At 38.7% G+C, this 20825-nt stretch overlaps 1 protein-coding gene across 6 annotated transcripts in view; it reads right to left on the bottom strand.

The window, feature by feature from the left end:
- The window catches only part of ABCC4 (ATP binding cassette subfamily C member 4 (PEL blood group)), a 152339-nt gene that overhangs the window by 91418 nt on the left and 40096 nt on the right, over nucleotides 1–20825 (bottom strand). For all 6 annotated transcript variants that reach the window (XR_010612358.1, XM_065678058.1, XM_065678062.1 and 3 more), the window contains 6 exons: nucleotides 12924–13020; nucleotides 11581–11796; nucleotides 9556–9696; nucleotides 8136–8173; nucleotides 7690–7790; nucleotides 4321–4467 (listed from right to left, as the gene is read on the bottom strand). Coding sequence is in view for 5 of the 6 variants with exons in the window: in XM_065678058.1 (XP_065534130.1) it covers nucleotides 4321–4467; nucleotides 7690–7790; nucleotides 8136–8173; nucleotides 9556–9696; nucleotides 11581–11796; nucleotides 12924–13020 (740 nt within the window). In the remaining variant the exon portion in view is untranslated. The remainder of the gene's footprint in view (nucleotides 1–4320; nucleotides 4468–7689; nucleotides 7791–8135; nucleotides 8174–9555; nucleotides 9697–11580; nucleotides 11797–12923; nucleotides 13021–20825) is intronic.

Raw genomic sequence — 20825 nt, 5'->3', positions numbered from 1 at the left:
TAGGCACTTGTGCATTGATGAACATGCTTTTAATCCTATAAAGAAACTTTCTCTGTCAAATTAGAGGCATTTCAACACTTGATTTATGAACACCATAATTAAAATCCTTATGCCTTAAAGAAAAACAAACTCTTCATTATAACAACAGCTTTCTTTCACATTTTTATCTTTTAATATTTGGAGTTTGTTTTTATGTGCTGCTATTAGCCAGTTCAGCATGTCATTACTGGCTACCAAACAGGAAAATATTTCTCCTTATAACCTGGACAAATCTCAAAATCTAGGTAAACACCCAAAGGGATCAATATTTATTTAATGCTTCCACGAAGCATTTGTGGGGAAAAACAAAACAAAATCTGCTAATTTAACAGATAGAGGACAACCATGACACAACACAGTGCTTTCTGTTTCCAGGAAGGCCAGAAATGCTGTAATGCCTGCAAAATGTATCTCCTTCTTCTATGAACTGTCAGAACCAAGAGTTTGAAGAGATACAAAAAAAGAAAAGCTAGATTTTCATATGCATTTCTGTAGCAGTTCTGGTTTAATTTGAATTTTAGACAGATCTCTGGAGGGGGAAGATTCCTATTTTATCTGAACAAATTAATGCATCTCATTCATTCACTCTCACAGCACCCAGCAACACGGCAGCAGCAGGGTTCAGTTTCCTAAACTCAATGCAATTCAAAATTACACACTATCTCCACTAAAACTACCATTACCAAAAGCGATGCAGTTACACATTAGCATCCCTTCTCTAAGAAATCTGTCCCCAAATCCCAGAAAAGAACACTTCATTTACAAGCTAAGCAAGTAATCTTGAATCAAATCCTGAAGCTTGTCAAAACTAGGATCTCCTAAGCTATCAAGAAGAAACTAATTTCAAAACAGGGAACTCCCAATTCAAGTCATTGCTGCTGAAGTCCTGGTCCCTTTTATCCAGCTTTCTATCAAATTTGTTTTGAAATCTTACAAACATATTGAAAAAGAAATTAAAAGCAATGATAACCGAAGAAGGTCTCCTTGACGGGACCAAAGCATCAAACTCTGTATCGGCCAAAAGTCAGATAACCCTAATTACAAAGCCAACAAAGTTCCTGAACTCAACATTACATGAAGCTGAAAAGCTTACTGAGTAAAAAGATCAAAAGAAAATATTATACTTGCAGATAATGAGGACTACTGAACAGAACGATATTACTATTGCTCAATGGAGAGGTTGAAAATTCACTCCTCAAATATCACCTCTAAAAACACAACAGATAAATTTTCTTACCCTTCTAACAAGCTGCTGTAATGCTAGACTGGGATAAAACAGATCATGCTGCCCTCTTGTGCCAGACATGCACAGGAATCAACTCCTTTATTGCTGCAAGTGACACATGAAGAGAAATACATAAAGCATTCCCTAGGAAGCAGAAAACATCCACGTTTTCCTCCTCACAGATACCTTGATATGCATGCAATTCACTTAACTGGGATATGGATAGAGGAGCACAGGAAATTTTAAGAGAGTCAGATTCTACACTCCAAAAAATAAACAGATCAACACAGACAAGTCAGATGTGATAAAGCCAAAATATAACCACTTCATCTCTAACTTCCCATCTAGCTTTCACTACAGCCATTTAAGTGACACTGTACAGATGTCTGCTGATAAAATTTGAGTTTCAGTCATAAATATCTGATCAGTCTTTTTGAATGCTGGAAGACACAGTAAGCTTTAATCACTCACGATTATCAGATCAATAGCGCTAGGTTAAGTGCTGAAGTGACAAGTCATTTATTAATAAGGTTCTTCCAATGCAAAACATACTAATTATTTTTAGACCTGTGCCAAACTACAGAAAGCTGAAATCTGTGTACATACAAGTATTTTAGGGTGGGAAGGGAGAAAGGAGAGGGGTCCTCATATTCCTCTTCTTCTCTGCTATGTAATCCAGGTTCCAAAAATACATTCAAATTCTTGTATCATCTGGGCAAAATGCTTGTTACTGTTCCTTTTACAACCCTCCCCTCCCTATATATTGCTAATGTAATCTGTAAAGAGAGATCTTGGGCTCATGCCTAAACTGATTCACAAAGCATAATTCTTTTAGAAATAAGTCATCTCATTTATTCACCACGACTGATTGGATCTTCACTGTGGGGAGCTGACAGACGTGTCATGATTCACCACATATTTCCATTTCCTAATGTCGACTCCCTGATGCTGCTCATTAGCCTGTTTCCCCAGTAAGAACTATAGAGAGTTTGGGATGTCTATTTATTTAAGTTTCCTTCCTCAACTTTGGAACGTGGAACACTGTGTGTTCAAAATATTCGCCGTGGCATTTTTTTTTAATTGCTGATTATTTTGGAGTAAATGAAACAGCCTAAGTCAGTTCAGCAACTGCTTCTGCTAAGGTCTTAGAGACCTCCTGTAAATACTGAGAACATGCTGGATGCTTAGATGACAGATCTGACACTGCAATGCCAGCTTTGCTAAACATGAGATATAACAACTAATATTTTGGCTTGGCTATTACAAACATAACCCTAGAAAGAAAGAGCCTCTAATAATTTCAATTTCTTTCTAGTATGTCTTTCATACTAATGCATATCAAAAGAAGATAGGGAAAAAAATAAAAATACTTCTATTTAAAAAAATCTCAACCCAATGAAAAAAAAAATAGCATCTGAAGTTTGAAAAGATAAATGCACAGTAAAATCATGTGTAATTCGGACAACGAAACACAGAGATTAAAACCAGAATTTAAAAACTGCTACATGCTGCAGAGCTGAACAAGACCATCATCTCACATGTCATCTTTTCCCTTTTCAAAAGACGTATAGATCAGAACAGCAGTACCTTTGCAAAAAAGAAAGATGAAGGGCAAGAAATATACGCACACTGAAGTTAATCTTCTATTATATCTGCTGATAAGCAGAAACACGCATCTGTAAGTCACAACAGTGTATGAATACCAGCGACAGGCAGGTTCTATGAACGTCACTTTCAGAAAGCACTGCTAATTTGAGCTTCACAGTATGTTACAAAGCAACCTACTATTTATTACTCCACATTGCCCCTGATGTTTATGCTGGCGTTTGTAGTTTGTTATGATGAGCCAAATTTATGGGCATTCTTACAAGATGATTATGTATTCCCTCAAAAATACAGTCACTGCATATGTTGCACACACACACGCAAAAAAAAATGGGAGAGAAGAGGAAAATCCCTGCCTATTTGACAACAAATCCCATCAGTACTACAATTTCTTCTGATGCATGTGCTCTCACTAGCTCTTCACTAACCTGTCTCTTGAGCTCATGGCTTCACTTATAATGCTTTACAGTGGCCTTTAATTTACACTGCAGCAGACTCATAGTACCAGCAGACCATATAGCACAGCTTTAAACTTCTGCAGTTCTAGATTCTTCAAGGGGTTTTTTTAGGGGAAACTGTACATCTTTCATTCATCGTATTATGGACATGAATCTTTTCTCCATGAGTACCTTTTTCCTGAAAATGTTACTAATTTCTTTGAACAATAAAGCCATGCTATGTTACATCATTAAACAGTATATGATCTTACAATCATTCAATGGCTTCTGGAACTATAAGAACAAGCCTATGTTCCTTTTCTTCAAGGGAGTGAAGACCACCAGATTTCTGTTTCTCATGTAAAACTAGCTAGTAAATCAGTACCACCCCACCCCACCACCCTCTTCACCCTGTTCCAGCTTCTCTCTTTTTTCTTTTGAAAGAAGAAAATTTGTTTATATGGATACAGACTGCATATGGATTACAGTTTTAACTTGCATGTTCTATGTTTCTGTGCATTCCAGAAGGATAGTGAGCTAAGTGTTTCTATAAACTGAATTAGCACACATGCCTACAACTATTTTTTAAAAGGGGAAATAATAGTTGGGGTTAAGCTTTCAAGAAAAAACTCAAGAAAAGCATCCCTACAAAATACATGCATATATATTCAGTATATGGAAGACACCTCTGCGTAACTCAATCAGAGCAGCAACACAACCAGCAGGTCAATGTATAACGCCAAAGCCACAGGTAATTCATATTTCTGTAGGCTGCATTTGAAGAGGTAAGATCAACCATCAGCACGCAGCCAACATTCTGACTTTTAGAAAGACCACACTGTTAAATTTAAAGATTTTAAGTAAAAGAAGCAAAGAAAAAAAAAAGAACCACCACAAAAAAACAACCAACAAATGTGTAAAAATACTGTAAGAAAATAATTGCCAAGAAACAGTATAGTTAATGTATCAATGAGGTACATTAAATGTTCAGGGATTTTTTACTATTATACTTACCTATAGGATTTCTGTCAAAGAACAAGACAGGAGCTCTCAAAATGGACTGAAACATTCTGTTGTGCAAAGTCTGACCAGAATTAACAAGAACTTGAAACACCAGAAGACTTCTTATTATGCCAAAGAGTATTGTAGCCACTGTTAAACCTGAAATTAAAACAACATGGACAGAGCATGCATAAATATGTGGATCTTTCACAAGGAAAAGAATTAAAAATAAAACCAAACCAAATTTTGACAACTTCTGTATACAGCAAGAATCCAGACTTAAGCCTAGGGACTCAGACTGAGCACAGAACATATATATCTTCTATTTGACCCTAGCTTCAATTACTATCATTGATTGAAACAATTTCTCTTTTTCAGTCTGAAAGAATTGGTACTTTACAGAAATGCAGGAAATGCCTATTAGCCCATGAAATAAATCTGTTTTGAAACCTTCTGCATAAGAGCTCTGCTAAGAAATTCTTTTCACAGTGCTGTGTACAATTGTGGCTTGCAGAGGTCACTGCGAAGATTCAAAATCTGCCAGCAGGTATTAAATAAGTAATATACACAAGGCTATTTAGAGACAACCTGGAGTTATTCTCAATCAGCCCAAACCACTCATGCCATTCTTCCCCTTGTAAACCACATCAAGTAATTTAAATTATGTGTATTTCTTTAACACAGTATAAGATGCATCCCTTATGCCATGTGAAATAAGAGCCCTTCCAGGGAATTGGTCTGCACACTGTTTGTCTTTCTTCTAGGCATATCTCCATTTATAAGACAAGGGTGCTATAGGGCAAAAGATGAAAAAGAATGATGAGATTGCTGCTGCCCTGTTTGCTGTGTGTAATCTCCAGTGTGGCTGCCCAAATTCCCAGTCGATGAAGGTGAACAGTGAAGGTGTCAACCTTACATTTGGCAGTGCTTCCAGGCTCCAGGTGATCTGCTCCAGAAACTGCTCATAGGCACCACAAGCCCAGATGCTCAGGCCTTAAGGATACCCTGAAGTTAGACCCTAACATTACCTATTCTAAGGACAGGTTAAAAGTGGATGCAGTTCAGGTACAGCTATAAGTAGCAGTGGGAAAGAGTGAGGTTTTAAATTAAATGATATGGCTAAGGCAATCAGTTACTCCATTCTCCTCACTGCTGTATCCTCCCAGGATAGAGGAAAAGGTATCAATATTTCCTTTGTCTGCTTGCAGTTTATTGCCTGTGTTCTGCACAGTGCAGTTTTTAGAAAAGGATGAGAGTTTGTTTGCCTTGTCCAGAATGCAACATTCTGGGCCATGTAGAAGAAAACAACTTTTCCAAGAGTAACTGCATGTATCCAGCAGAAAAGCTGAGTCATATAAAAAAAGAGCAGAAGAGATACTAAGCAGGAGGCTGTGGCAGAGCTTCTCCCTAACAGCAGCCTGCTGGAGCAATGGGAGGAAAAGAGCATGTCCTGGGAAGCCCAAGTTTCTGTAAAAACTTTGCTCAGGCTTGGAAGCCATTGGAAGCTGCTGGCATGACTGCCACCAAACAAATCACTTTAAAAGACCTAGTGGCTGTGGAAAAGGGGAAGGAATGAGACCTATTTTCAAGGTCCTTAATCCAGTTTGTCTCATGCTGAAGGTTTTTGTTTTCCCCATTTACAAGTTTACCATCTCAGTATGAGGAAGACAAGCACTCTGCATGCTCACTCTATAGAAAAGGTGGAGAGTTGGTACGTCAGTTCTGGCCGACAAAGTTTCCCATTAACAGAACTTTTACTCTTTTAAATCTTTGTATTTTAGAAATAACAAGGACTTGTAAGGAACTATGGAATGTTTTATAAGGAACTACAGAACCACAGAATGGTTCAGAAGGGACCTTAAAGATCATCTAGTTCCATCCTCCTCGCCATGGGCAGGGATACCTTCCACTAGACCAGGGTGCTCAAAGCCCCATCCAACCTGGCCTTGAACACTGCCAGGAATGGGGCAGCCACAACTTCCCTGGGCAGCCTGTGCCAGTGTCTCACCACCTTCACAGCAAGGTGAATATCTCATCTAAGCATTGTGACTTTTTTCTTTTCCCAAACACTGATAATCAGAAATAAAAATACTAAATTATTTTATATAGTTTCAGAGGTTATAGAAAAAAAAGTAAGTTAGATTGTGATGTACTTCGTATGAAATGTACTATCTTTTCATAACTTCATCAACTTCACTTACAATTCTGTGTTGGTAAGTCAATGCTATCTGTTCAACTATTGCAAATATCTCATTAAGCCATCTGAACATTTCAATCTAAAGGTAACTTTTGCTGTTCTGCTACCTAGAACAACATTTGCCTTAAAGGATAAATCTTTCCATAAGGTGTTTCAGATTATATGTCCAGAGAAAGCCAACTCTGCCACACTTAATCACACTGTGCAGTCCACTGGAATAGCTCATGAAATAAGACATTACACAGAGAAAATAAGAGCCAAGTTTATTTGGCTCCTTAGTTGTTGTTTCCCAGGCCAAGCACAATGTTTTCTGTCAAGCAATTAGATCACATGATTCCCCCCACAAAAACCAAAACCAAATAAAAAATACCCTTCGCTTATCCTCTCACTCATGAGAGATGTTTCTGAATATATTCAATGCATAAACTTCTGGTATTCCACCTGTTTTCTCAGATCTATTATTTACATCTCCATCAAGAAATTACCATGCCATACAAACTGTACATCACCAGAAGTGCTAAACAGCAAACTCTGACAGCATATTTCTCTACACACAATTTTTTCTATGCCAATGTTTACTACATTTCAGAGCAGTATTTCAAGATGTTTGGATGCCTGCATGCAAGGATCAATGCCCTTTTCTGGGTATTCAGAAGCATATGGCTACCTCATGAAATATATTGAAATGCTTTTTAACATCCTCCTTTGCATACCCATCTAGGATGTTTTTTAAAAACTGGTTCTTTTGCTATGGCATGTCAAAAGGAATGTAGCCATGCCAAGTTTTAGAACAGCACAGAATGAAGATCCATTTCTAATCCCTCTTGCCCATTCATATAATGACTGAAGATTCAGCTCAAATGACCTATTAGTATAGACAATAACCACAACTTCACGGTGACTGACTTTTTGAATACTCAGTTCTTAGTTTACTTCCCACAAGACAAAGCAAACTAATAACAGTCTGCATTCAACCTATTTCTTCTGTTTGATTTTTCTTTTATTTATTCCAATTAATTTAGTCAGGAAGCAAGACTCAGGCTCCTGATCTGTTAAAGCATTACTCAGTTACTGCTAGAAATCACACTTCCCCACACTGCCGTTGCTTTGCACCTCTCAAAACTGTTATGATAGGCCAGATAATAAATAGTTCTTCAGACACACAAACATGCATATAAGATTACCTGCATAAATTCCCAAATAAAAGTTAAGGTCTAGATGTTCAGTCTCATTTGCTCCATTATTTCCATTTGTTGTGACATTCAACTTTTCTTGATGATATGCCCTGTGGAAATACATACAGAAGATAACAATCATCAAATCATACGATGCAAATATTCCTGCGTACATTAAACTGTTTCTAGATTGAACTCTGCTGAAATCTTGAGTTCAAAAGATCCCATGTACAGATGCTGTCATGCATCACACCATAAGCAGAAACAATCACAAGCTACACTTCAGCATGAAATTTAAGATTCCCCACCCCCCGCAAAATGAGTGAGACTCATAAAACGATCAGGCATACTCTGAAGTTTCCTAAAAAAGGTTACACACACACACACCACCTATACAACATTGTTTTTTATTAGACAAACAGCATTTGACTGACCAGTTCTTGTCATCAACTCACCAGTAAGAAAGCCACCAGTCCTGGAGCACATATGCCACCTTGAGTAAAAGAAGTAAATACAAGAATCATTTTACAAAATGAAAAAAACATTAGAAAACTAAATTTCCTTGCTATTCTTTTATGTTCTCTGGGAAAACATCACATATTCAGGAAAGCATGCCATCCAGTCTTTCAAGACCAGCAGCAATTTGCAAAGCACATTAGAAGGTGCATTAGATCCCTCTACAAAGAAACAAGTTACCTTAAATTCCCTTGCATGATAGCAAACTAAAGGAAGGCATTACACTTAAGCAAACAAAATACAGTAGCTCTTCCTAATGTATGTTAATTGCACATTAAAGAACTAATTTTTTTCAGTTCCTAAATTTACCACTACAGATATTCCAAAATGCTTTTTGATTAACAAAGTTTCTGATGTTACCAGTCCAGAAATTTGTGTTTACAGGAGATAATTACCAGAAAGAAGGTTTAAGGAGGATGAGAAAAGAGAGGGAGGAGGAAACTCCTACTGCCACCTTCCTTCTGTGCTGAGAGGTGACTACAAACTTGTAACAGGGTCATTTATCTCAAATACACCTCTGTTCACGTGAATTTAAAGTTCTGGGCGGTCTACTGCAGAGATTTGATCTTGCTCAGCTATCTTTCCAACAGGCTCAAATCACAGAGAAGCAAAAAGGAAGTAACGTGTCTAAATATACAGAATGTATTTTACAGCCAAGACCAACCATTTCCATGAAATTATTATAAGCTTTCTCAGCAGGAAACAGAAAAAGGAATAAGCTATCTTCTCACAGCTTCCTCAGCTCACCACTTCTTTCAGTAAGTTTCAAAATCATTTTCCTTTTTCAAATTCTTTTACCTACCTACTACAGTTTATACTGCACCCAGTACTTGCTTATCCTCTTCTTCATCCTTCTTATTCTGGTAAACAGCGACCCTCCTTCTAGCCCTCCTTATAATCTGTGCCTACCAGCAGATGAGCTTTTCTTGGAACACGTCTGTCAGACTCTGCCCTCCCATACCCAGTAAACCTCTCTACCCTCAACTGGAAACACACTGAATGTTCAGGTTTACTAAACAGTACTTTAGAAATCTTGTGATTTTATTCTCTACCTGCAAAATTAGACAGGCTTATAATTTCTGTGCCATGCTGCCAGTAAAATAATTCAACAGTTTTAATACTTGAATAAAATAATTAACTACCAGTGTGAGACCTTTCAATGCTGTACCAAAACTCCATGCGGACACATAAAATTTGATCAAATATACTACAAAACCATGGAAGAACACCATGCTCCCAAACATTTTAGATGAAACACCACAGTAACAAGAATACACTATGTTAAAAAGGGGGTGGGGAGGGGGGAAGAAAGCAAACTCCAAATACATTTAATACTATTTGTGTCTCCTGACAACTTACCTGTGCCAAAATATTGAATACTATGAGTATAAAGATCACAAAGTAGTTTGCTCCCGCGGTAAAATATTTTCTGTAAATCTTAAAGGTAATTTTTCCCTCAGAGCGACTCTCCTCTGGCACTGCAGCAAGTGCATTTTCAGCCTGAAAAACAAAACAAAACAACCCAAACCACCTCAGAATAAAAACCATCAACCTCGCAGTTACAGACTCAGACTAAGCCACTTGGAACATCAGGGTTCAGAATTAGCAAACAATTAAATAAGGAGATAAAATGATTATGCATTTAAAAACTTTAAACATCGGAACTATAGCTTTGACAAAAAGAATTAGTCTCAGTGATACTGAAAAATCTACTCTGCAAAAGACACTGTGAGGATTTTATTTTGCCTTGCATCACAGAACATAACATGGCTTCATTTACAGCCTGGAATATTTACACAGACCGTCTGCTAAACCAGGCATTTATTTTCTTACGGTATTTCTATTTCCTCTCTACCTTCAGACATAACAGCACTGGAAGCTAAGGCCTTGATCTGGGAAAGATTCTGCTTTCAGAATGCAAGTGTGTGTAACCTTTCCTTTTCAGAAAAGTATTCAAATACTCTTCTTTAAGTGTGCACTAAAAACAGTCAACATATGCCCAGAATATACAAATTACCCATAAAGTTTTAATCACCTCCTTGCAAGTACCAACAAAGCATCCATTAATAGGGAAAACAAGTAAAATGACAAATCATACTAAGGAAACAACAGATGAGGGACACTGAAAGACACAAAAGGAAAAAATGAGACAGGCATAAAGAATGTAAAAGAATTATTCTAACTAAGAAATTTTTTTTTTTTTATAATACATGTAATAGAAAAACTAGTGCCAATTCAGTGGACACATAACACTTGATTTTGTTGGCAGCAGACTTAGCTGTACAAGGTGGTAGTATTTACGCACCTGACTCATATGTGAAAGGAGAAATCCCACCTACTCACCCATAAAAGAAGAGAAGCCTATCTCAGCTACTTGTTTCTCCAGCCCCCACCCCCATCCAACAGCTCCAATGCTGCTAAAAAGTGTGTCACATCTCTGTGCATTTAACAGTGGAGTCACCACTAGGACATTAATAATGCCAGCTGCTTTGGGGATAAAAATATTCCTCAAAAAAGGCAACAAAGTCTGTAGCATCCTTTCTTGTTGTTGTTTTTATTAAGCCTCACTGCTTTTCATTATAGAAAAGAAAAAAGTAATATATACCCATAGGATAAAGGTGCCAGGGACACCCAAGGATTACTTGTTCCATTTGTTCCATGGCTGCAATGCTAGCACAAGCCCAGCAGGGTTACAGGGCTCCTGTGCTGTTTTATGTGAATGCAAACACAGGCAGAAGGCCACCTCTGGTACAGAAACTCTACATCTGCTTTTGCACTGTGCAGCACAGGAGAAAACAAGGCACCTGGAATTCAAGCTGGCACCACACAAAGCGTTCTGTTTTCACCATCAGAAGGGCTGTGAGAGCAATGCAGGGGTGTCCCAAGGTTACACACTGAGAGCCAGCTCAAGATCATGTGTGTATGTTAATACCAGCCATGCAAATGCAGGTTTTGCATAAAGCCACCACTTTCTAGAGCTTTGGATTTCATGGAAAGTGTTAATCTGAGTCCAGCACTGCGCAAACACACAGAAGCTATCCAATACATGGTAGTTTAAAGCACTGCTTCTGGAGGACAGGATGAAGGAAGCACGACATGGTGTCTTTGAACGATCTGCAGAGCTGATGCTGAATCTGAACAGTCTCACTGTGCTGGGTTTGAACAGAACAGAGCAGAGCTGTGGGATGTCTGCTCTCTGCAGCCCAGGTGACAGGACTGCCAGCCACACAGTGCTAGGGCAGATCCACCACAGGCAAGCTCTCATCTGCTAATGCAATCCAACAATCCCTGGAACTCAAATGCAGCAGGGAAAGTCCTTATTGAAGCTTATGTTAAAAAACAGCCAAACAAGAATTGAGACACATCTATCCTTTGAGCACTCACAGGTTGTTGTTCCACTGCCCCATCTTTCTGTGAGTGAGCAGAAGAATCCTGGGACCAGACAGAGGACTCCGAGAAGGTTCGGCTCCGGGCAGACTTCAGGTTGGGGGTTCCTGGAACCGATGGCTGTTCTACATCTTCATCTTTTTTCAAAAGGGAAGCAAAGTCGATGCCAGATCTCAGGAACTCTGAATAGGTACCTTTCCCCACCATTTTGCCCTACAAGTAAAATAAGCTTTGATTATCTTCATTATATACTTTCCATAAAGGACAATTTTTCCTACCTAGCCTTGCTGTCTCTGGGGTTCTGCAGTTGCTGAGCACGCATCCTGCTTCAGTAACTGAGCTGAAGCCTCCACCTACCAGTTTTTCATTTAGAAGCACAGAAACAAGCTCTTCACCCTCTAAACCAGTCCCTTTCTGGCAACTAACCAGGCTAATGAGCATATAAACGGGATGACAGAAGTCCCAGCTACAGCGAGGTCAGGATTACCTCCTTGAAGAAGCTGCGGGAGACAGCCGTGCACCTTTAGTACAAACTGCTGAGCTACATACATAACTCTCAGTCTTTTTATATTAACCCAGGCTAGGGGGGAAACAGCAACTCAATTTTCTGCTCCTCACAGATCTACAAGGAGCAACACAGGACATTTACACACTTCCTACAGCTCTATCATAAATTCATTTCCAGAAAGTACTGTAACTTTTAAAGAGATCTTAATGGGTGGAAAAAGGCTGCTAGTGTCCTTTTTTTGCAACACTGTGATGGACCAGAAGTAATTTCACACACTTCATTAACCAAACTTAAAAAAAAAGAAAAGAACCCTAGCTAAAGCTCTTGCATTCCCCCTCTACCTGTGAACATCTGGTATAACAAAGTTTGGAAGGAAACAGTTCTCGGCTCATTCTCGAAAGGTATCTATGACCACTTCTCAGCCTTAATTTAAAAAAGGGACTGGCTGCAAAATCAACACAGTTCTTATTTCACAGAGAAGTATTAAGAAACAAGAATAAAATCAAAGCATTAACATGGTCTCAAAATAAGTGATTCTCTCACAGTATATTATAAATACGTAAGATAAACATCAGTATATAGGATTACATTTATATATATGAGAATTCAGAAACATTTCTCAGGGAAGGTATTCTAAGAAAAATCAACTTATTAATAATAACAAATATTTTAAAACATTTATGATCATTAGTAGACAGAAAATAAACAAATAAAACAAAAATAAGCAAGCTAAAAGCAAAAACCTTTACCCATTGGGTTTTTTCATTCTTAGATTAAAAAGGGTAGTTAGAAAGTACGTCAGATACAAAAGTATAACACTGAAATCACTTACATCTTTTAGAATTAGAATCTGATTTGCAGCACGGAGGTATTGTAACTGGTGAGTGACTAACACAGAGATCTTTTGATGTAAGGCCTGACAAATACATCTGCAAAGAAATGGAAAAATTAATTAAAAATGAAGTTTCCTAAAACATTTTGACTATATCTGACTTCAATTATACGGTGTTTAAAATAAGAAAGAAAAAAAGCTCATGTATGTGAGATTTGTAGAAGTTACACTTAACAAACACATTCCTTATTTAACTTTGTAAGTTCTCAAGGCAGGAAAAAAAAATCATATGGTCTGGATGAAAGAGGAGGAAATACCTTACAGAAATTTCATTAAAATTGTCTTGAACATCCTCCTAATAAATGTACATGTCATAAGCTGAATTGCAAAGAGGGTATTTAACAAAAATTAAACTAATAGAGAAAGCAGGGTAGCACACTGTGTGCAGTTATGGAAAAATACAGGAAATAAAAGTAACTTACTTGAGATGAGCTTTCAGAGCACCTCTAACAGTGAGCCATTGAGACTTCTGGAGGAGCATACAGTACTACTGATTTGAACTATACTCAGGTATGTATTGAGGACAAAATCCTTCAGCCATCTCTGACCTTTTCCCATGGAGTGAGAGCTTACCTCCCTTCTCAAGTACCTCACCTGCTTAGCCTAGAGGCTTTCCCAGAAGTCTAGGATTTGGAGAGAGCAATGAAGAAGGGACTGGGCACACCAGAACTAATTGGCAAGTGCAGTTCAATCCAGTACAGTTTTAGAAGAAAATATACCTGGTATTTTTCCAGCCGAGCTTTGAAAGGCTCCCAGAGCCAAAAAAAACAAACCCCAACCCAAAACCATAGCAGTGGAGCAATGGTTTACAACTGCAAAGGTCTGCAAGCACACTCTTCATGTACAACATGGACAGCACAGACACAACTGACATCTACACCTACCAGCATTGCCTTCACCCCACAGAACCCTTCAAGAGGTTTGTCTCCCTTTCTCAACTACTCACTCTCTTAAGAAAACAAGGAAAAGTGATACTGCGTAGAACTGAACTGTCCAGTGAAAGCTTGCATGTTAGCATTTTCCATTTGGATCAGGAGTGCCTCTTTTTGAAGATCATCTCCCAGTTGTCTCAACTCAATCTGCTGTTGCTTATACTGTTCAGTAGTAATGGGGCTCATGAGCTGGACTTCTAGACAAAACCAGGTAGGAACACACACTTCAGTAGCATCCCTAATCAGTATTCAGCCAATGAGGAATGAAGCCTGAAGGGCCAGGCTGCAGCCCGCTCAAAGCAGAATCTTCTGAACTGCACAGGGTCCTTTGCACCACATGTTTTTCTCCACAGATCTGTCCTGTCAGCTTATTTTTGCTAACATGCTAACTCCCATTTGCTAACATGACACAGGAGGGTGGCACTCACCACAACAGAAAAGCAAACACCTACTCCCAAATCTTCTCCCTTTTGGTGTTCTCAAAAAACACCAAAAGGAAAACCACAGCAATCCAATACCAGAAATTTAATGCAGAAATGCAAATAAACAGTAAGGGGAGCAAGGCAGAAAAAGAACATGATCTTAACAGATATGATATCATATTGCTTACTGGGTTTCGTTCATTCATATACATCCAATTAACTCCACACACAGCTTTTAACATCTATTTTATCGCTCCTACAAAGACTGTAGGAAATAGAGTACTGTAAAGTGGTTAATACTAGTACTAGGCAGTATAATCACATGCAGAAAGTATATTACAGTGTTCCAAATAAACTGCATGGTAAAATGAAGTTAAAAGCAACACTCTTTGTGAGAAAGTTATATGCTGGCTATGCAGCATTCAAGAAGAAATGATAAAAACCATGATGTCATTCTCAGGTGCCCAACCAAGATAACAATTAATCAAGGTATATGGAGCTGCATAGCTATTTCAACAGTTGCAACTATTCATACACCAAGCCCTTTGAGGGAGTATTATTCTGGTGTGCTTACTGTCCACCTTCTTAGCAGTCACTGAAACAAGCCACATGGCAACTATAGCACCAGCTGAAGACACACAACAAAACAATCTTCAATGAAACCTACCCAGAGAACTGGACAAAGATCAGAGAGGCTACAGGAAAGGCCTAGCAGGAAAGCTGCCAAAACAGAATATATCAGGTATTCACCATGAAGATATCTATCTGTCTGTTACATAGTCCCTAAGCCTATATACTACTTTCATCACTGAATTTTCTGTGTGCCAGATGTCCTATAAGCTGTTAGACATACAAGCTAGCCACTAGAAAATCTGATGGCTGAAAACCTTTAAACCTCGATCCTGAATCACAGTGAGTCCACTGCACTTTAAGTGTGCTTCTGGAGGGGGGGGGGGGGGGATAGAAAAGAAAAAGAGTGGGTTATCACAGCATCAGAGCAAACCACTCAGAACTGTGAGAGCTGTCAGCACAGCATCCTGCATGATCCTGATCTCGGGAGAGAAGGCAAAAATTACCTCTGTGGAAATTTATACTTCCACTGATACATCAGTTCACTCAAGTGAGACTTTTAAAAAAACAACACCTCTTGATTTCATGTCTATCTGGGTAGAAAGAAGCTAGCTGAATAGTGTGCTGATAACAGGGGAGTAGAAAAATTGTTGTCACAATTCAATGGCATGAGCAAAGGGAGGAAAAATTGCAACAAAGAGGGTATACTTAGATCTATTACCAAGTTAAACAACTCACTGCTCAGACAGCTCAGTAGAAAATTTTGCCATTTAAAATACTGTATCATCACGAAGCACAGAAGTTGCAAAACTAGTAAAATACTAAGTAGATACTTAATGTCTGTTTCAAAACATTGAATTACTGCGGTTTTATGTTCAAAACCTTTTTAATTATTTCCTTTTTTAAAATATCCTCCCTCCCACTTGACAATATCCACTCTGCAGTTTACAGTAAGCATTTAGTTTGTACAGTGCCTTGGCTGCCATAGAAGGTCGAAGCCAGACTTCAAAGAAAGGCTCAGCAAAACTGAATGTGATAAAAGGGCTGGCATAAAACCCAGAGAACTCAAATGAATTCTACTAGAACCTGGTATTGTCTTAGAACTGAGAAAGAAAAAAAAAACACAAAACAAAACCGGTTCACTAAGGCTTAGTTTCATCTACTTTTACAAATACTGCTCTGTGTAGCTCAAGAAAAGCAAACATCGATTCTAGGTGAAGCACCCAGTTGCAGGTGAAACACCATCTGACAGTGTTCCTCCTTCCTCAGGGATACAGAGAATCCAGGGAAAGCCTGCCTTGGCAGGCTACATACCTGGTCCAAGGGTTCCAACATCTGCTGGAGTATGCCCAGACTGCCACCACCTTTTTACTTGCTGTCTAAAACCCCACAAAGTTCACCTTCTTTGTGCTTCTCTGTTACTCTCAAGAAGCATACTGTTAGACTGCCAGCACATTTAATGCATGACAACAGGACAAACTACTACACAAATTGTAGTTGCCATTGGCACACTTATCAAATACACAAACACATACATGAGTGTGCACACAGCCAGACGAGATCCAGACAGAGAAGACCCAAAGGTTCTCCAGCCTCTTCAGTACAAGAAAAAGGGGAATGAAGGGACTATGAAAGTTGCATCCTCTTCCCCAAGCTAGAAACAATTTAAACTCAGAAGTGTTCCGCGCAGATGTTGGATGGGGTTTTCTGCATGTTGCACTATTGCCCATTTGAAAGAACCATTGCTCTTTGACAACAGACTTCTCTATAATTAGGAAAAATATCAATTAGCTTGAGCTTTGCTACTGCAGAGCATGCAGCAGAAGACACTTTCTCGGAAGGGGGGCCTCCAACAACACAGTGCTCCTATGCAAAGGCAGTGTCTCGGCGCTTTCTTGCATGTGTTCTTCCTTCCCTATCAGGTTTTCTTTTATTTGAGACAAGCTGTTCTTTAATCTTTTTTAAGTTTTTATCTCCAAGAACCAGCTTTCTTTCACCTCTGCAAAGTGTCTCCTCTTTAATGATTCTAATTTCTTCCTTGCCATTCTTTTTTCCCTCTCCTTTTTGGAAGTTCACATCCCAGTTTAACTTCAGTTAACTTTATTTCAATAGAAGTAACCACTGAAACAAAATTAAAGCACACAGAAGTGCTCACAGGCATAAAGCCTTTGCTATATTAATATACTTACTACATTTCCTCTCCTCTCCTCTCCCTTTAAATTTAAGTGGCTTAGGGAAAGGAATCCCTCAGTTGGTTTTGTACATTTTGAAGTTTACAAAAAAAAGTGTGATGTGTTTGCTAGAGACAAAAAAAACCTACTTCTACTATGCTGTTTCTATTTCTATGCCCCCTAGCCATTTAACTCCATCTCGTGAGAAGTCCCTGCCTCCTCTGGACTAATGTACAGGACAACTGGTCCACAAAATCCATTACCCTGTCCCAGGCACCAGTCAGCAGTGAATACCTGGAGAAAGTATATACATAAACATAGTGATGCTTCCTTTGGTATACTTTTCCAGCTTCCAGAGTCCATTTATTAGGGACTTTTTGAGCTAGAGATCTTGGTGTTTAAGTCGCTCTTTGTGAACGTTTCCTACAGGAATTTGCATACCTCCCTCTTGAGCCCATTTCTGGTTTAGTATTCATAATTCTGTTTTGCAACTGCACCCACACACCATTAAAGCACACAACTACACTGGGGTTCTACAAGTGGGTTGTTGTTGGTTTTTTTGCTTGATTTTGTGGTATTTAAAATAAAATGAACAAACAAAACAAAAAAGACCCAAATCAAAACAAAACAAACAAAAAAAAAAAACCCACCAAAAACCTCACAGAACCTCAAAACATTTTGGTGAGATAAAACCTAAAACTTTAGGTTTTGGAAAACACGCAATGAGCAGTGATTGCTTTTCACTTCCTGAAAAAAACCACAACATAAAGCAAAAAAAAACCCCACAAAAAACAAGCAAAAAAACAACAGCAAAAAGCCCAAACCCCCCAACATTACTACAACAATTACTATAACCCTAAGCAACATTACTACAACATACTAATTCCCTACAATATATACAACAAAGCTCATGGAATTTCAATTGTATCATAGAAATGTAAAGGTATGACTAATATGTATTTAAGAGCAACACCTGTAATACAAGAGATGTACAGGGCATGCAAGTTTGCCCAATACTTCTTATTAGGGCTGTAACCACTGCAGTGGTATCAAGAGGCATAATGGGCATGGACCAGGCAGGAAACACAAAGTGGGAAGCCTTAGAGATACCCTTGATTTAGAGAGATCCTACCTGAAGGGGAACAGAGTGAAATCCTTAATTTTACACACCAACTCCTCTGTACACTTGTCATCAGAGGACAAAGTATGTCATAGATGCATGTAATACATCTATACCTTTAAACACAGCACCAGCAAGTAAATGCCAGAGTTACTTTTGCTTGGTTCCTTTGACACACTGATTGTGTCTGTAATCCCTCTACAGAAACGAGACATGCTAGCTTTTATCTGCTAGTTTTACAGGACTGATGAGCTCTGCTTTCTTTTAATCACCTACACCACTGTAACAGTGCTTTTTGCTCAAAGTTCCAATATTAAAAAAGAGCAACATGATTAGAGATGCAGCTTTACATTAGATACCCCATCCCTGGAGGTATTCAAGGACAGGATGGATGAGGCTTTGAGCAACCCAGTTTAGTGGAAGGTGTCCCTGCCCATGGCAGGGGAGTTGGAACCAGATGATCTTTATAGTCCCTTCCAACCCAAACCATTGTATGATTCTATGATCTACAAGCATACCCTTTTTTGAGATACAAGACTGGAAGCATTCATGAACTCATAAATGAGTTCCAAAGAACAAATTACTTTAAACAGACAAAGTAAATGTTCAGATCTGTGTTATCTAATGAAAAACAAAATTAAAGAATTCTTTTACTCATTTTCCCTACTTCATTTTGCTCCTCCCCTCAAGCATTTCTGGGGCTTAGGTAAGAGCCCACTGAGGAACTCAGTATCTCTTAAGTCATTAACTTCTCATGATAGCATTTGCCACTCGCCTGTGCTGTCAGTTCAATTCTTCCTCACATTTTTCTGCAACTATGAAGGACACCATTGCTACAAAACCATGTCTGCTCCCTTCTTCTTGCAGAAGAATGCCCGGTTACCTCAGATGGTAATAGAGAGCGTTTATGTTCCAGGACACCTGGTCAACTTGCCAGGTGACTCTCCAGTCAGCCTCAAGGGTTATCTCATGACCCATTCCCCAGTTACACGTCCTTTGAGTTCCTACAGGAAGCCACCGCCTTATTACTAAGGTGCTCCGTCTGACAGATGCTAAAGTTCACTACTGTGCTGTGATAAATGTGGTGATTTCTTCTGCAGCTTTTATCTAGTTCCAGAGGCAAGAGCGAGAAAGAAATGACAAATGATCATACATTCAAAACAGCCTCCTGCTTAAAAAGAAGTATAAATTGGCAGAATTCTGTTTTACAGTAGGAATGACACACCTGTGCAGACCACTCCCAAGTATCATCACAAACTTAGGTCTGATTCTAAAAGATTCCCGAACTGTCTTGCAACTCGTACAAGCACAGAGGAGGAACAGAAAGAAATCAGGCTGATCGTCAGCGGAGACTGCCACATACAGCTCTTGTCTTCGGAGGAGATACAAGAACAGTAACTAGGGAAGAGCATCGGACTTCCACAGACTGCCAGAATACAAATCGCACTCTTAAAACACAATTTTTGAGTCAGTATCACTGATGATGGGACACAATTTGATTTCTATCCAAACATTATATGAAACCATATAAATAATAGAAATATGTTTACAAAGATGCACAGGGAGACCAGGAAATTTCTTGGTCTGCCAGACACAGGAAAATCCACACCTACTTCTGCTATGCTGTTTCTACTTGTATGCTTGCTAACAAGCACAACTGAATGATTTTCTTAGAACATCACAGGCTATGCCAAGCTTCGTCATACACAGAAAAGTACTTCTGTAGCTGTATGACTGTCCTGCATTTCAAAATTAGAATTCCCAAAAAATTGTTCCTTAAAAGTTAATGAAAAGCTATTTTTATTTTTATATATATGTGAATATATATGCATATTTCCATATACACACATAAATATATACAAAAACATAGAACTATACTGGTGCCTCCCCACTGAGCAAAGGCTGTAGCATGCCTACTGTTAACTATCAAGAGAACTCACAAGAAAAGAGGCTAAAAATAACACAGAAATAGGGAATCCCCAATTCATACCTTAGAAGTGCCACAGAATCTGACCATGAGAGAGGAAGTTATTGGAAAGCTGGCTTTATGTGCTTCATCATCCACGGTACAACTTGTCTATGTTATGAAGAAATTCTCACAAGACACAGCCCCTTATAAGTATCATGGACTGCTTTCCTACTGAAGCTGTGCTCTCGCATTCTCTCTCATTTGAAAAGTATTCATATATTGTAAAATGTTTACTGCAGTAGCTGAACAGAATGGGGAGAAGCAACACATGTCATGAACCAGCCATCCACAGACCATAGCCTCAGGAAATTACTAGGAACATACCTATCTTTCTAAACACACAGACGAGACACTTCTAAAAAAATTAAACATTAATATAAAATAACAAGGGAAAGAAGAAAAAAAAAAGAAAAGAGAGTGAACTGAACAATATCCACTTCAGATTCTCATTAAACAATCCCCCATTTCTTCCATCTTGTCCATTGTTTTATGCCTTGTGGTTTGGACTCCTGGGGGAGGCTTGCATGAAGTGGTGTCTCAGACATTCCTCAGCAGCATGTTCTAAAAAATCATTCTTGCCCAAGTTCTCTCTCTTCTCGGCACGTCTAGCATTATTCAGGAAGCATTAAAGAACATGCCCTGCCCTGCTTTTCAAAGT

The sequence above is a fragment of the Lathamus discolor genome, chromosome 4 (genome assembly GCF_037157495.1).
Source record: "Lathamus discolor isolate bLatDis1 chromosome 4, bLatDis1.hap1, whole genome shotgun sequence".
Lineage (NCBI taxonomy): Eukaryota > Metazoa > Chordata > Aves > Psittaciformes > Psittacidae > Lathamus > Lathamus discolor.
The sequence above is the reverse complement of the archived record's forward strand: the minus strand, read 5'-3'. Positions and strand labels throughout refer to the sequence as shown.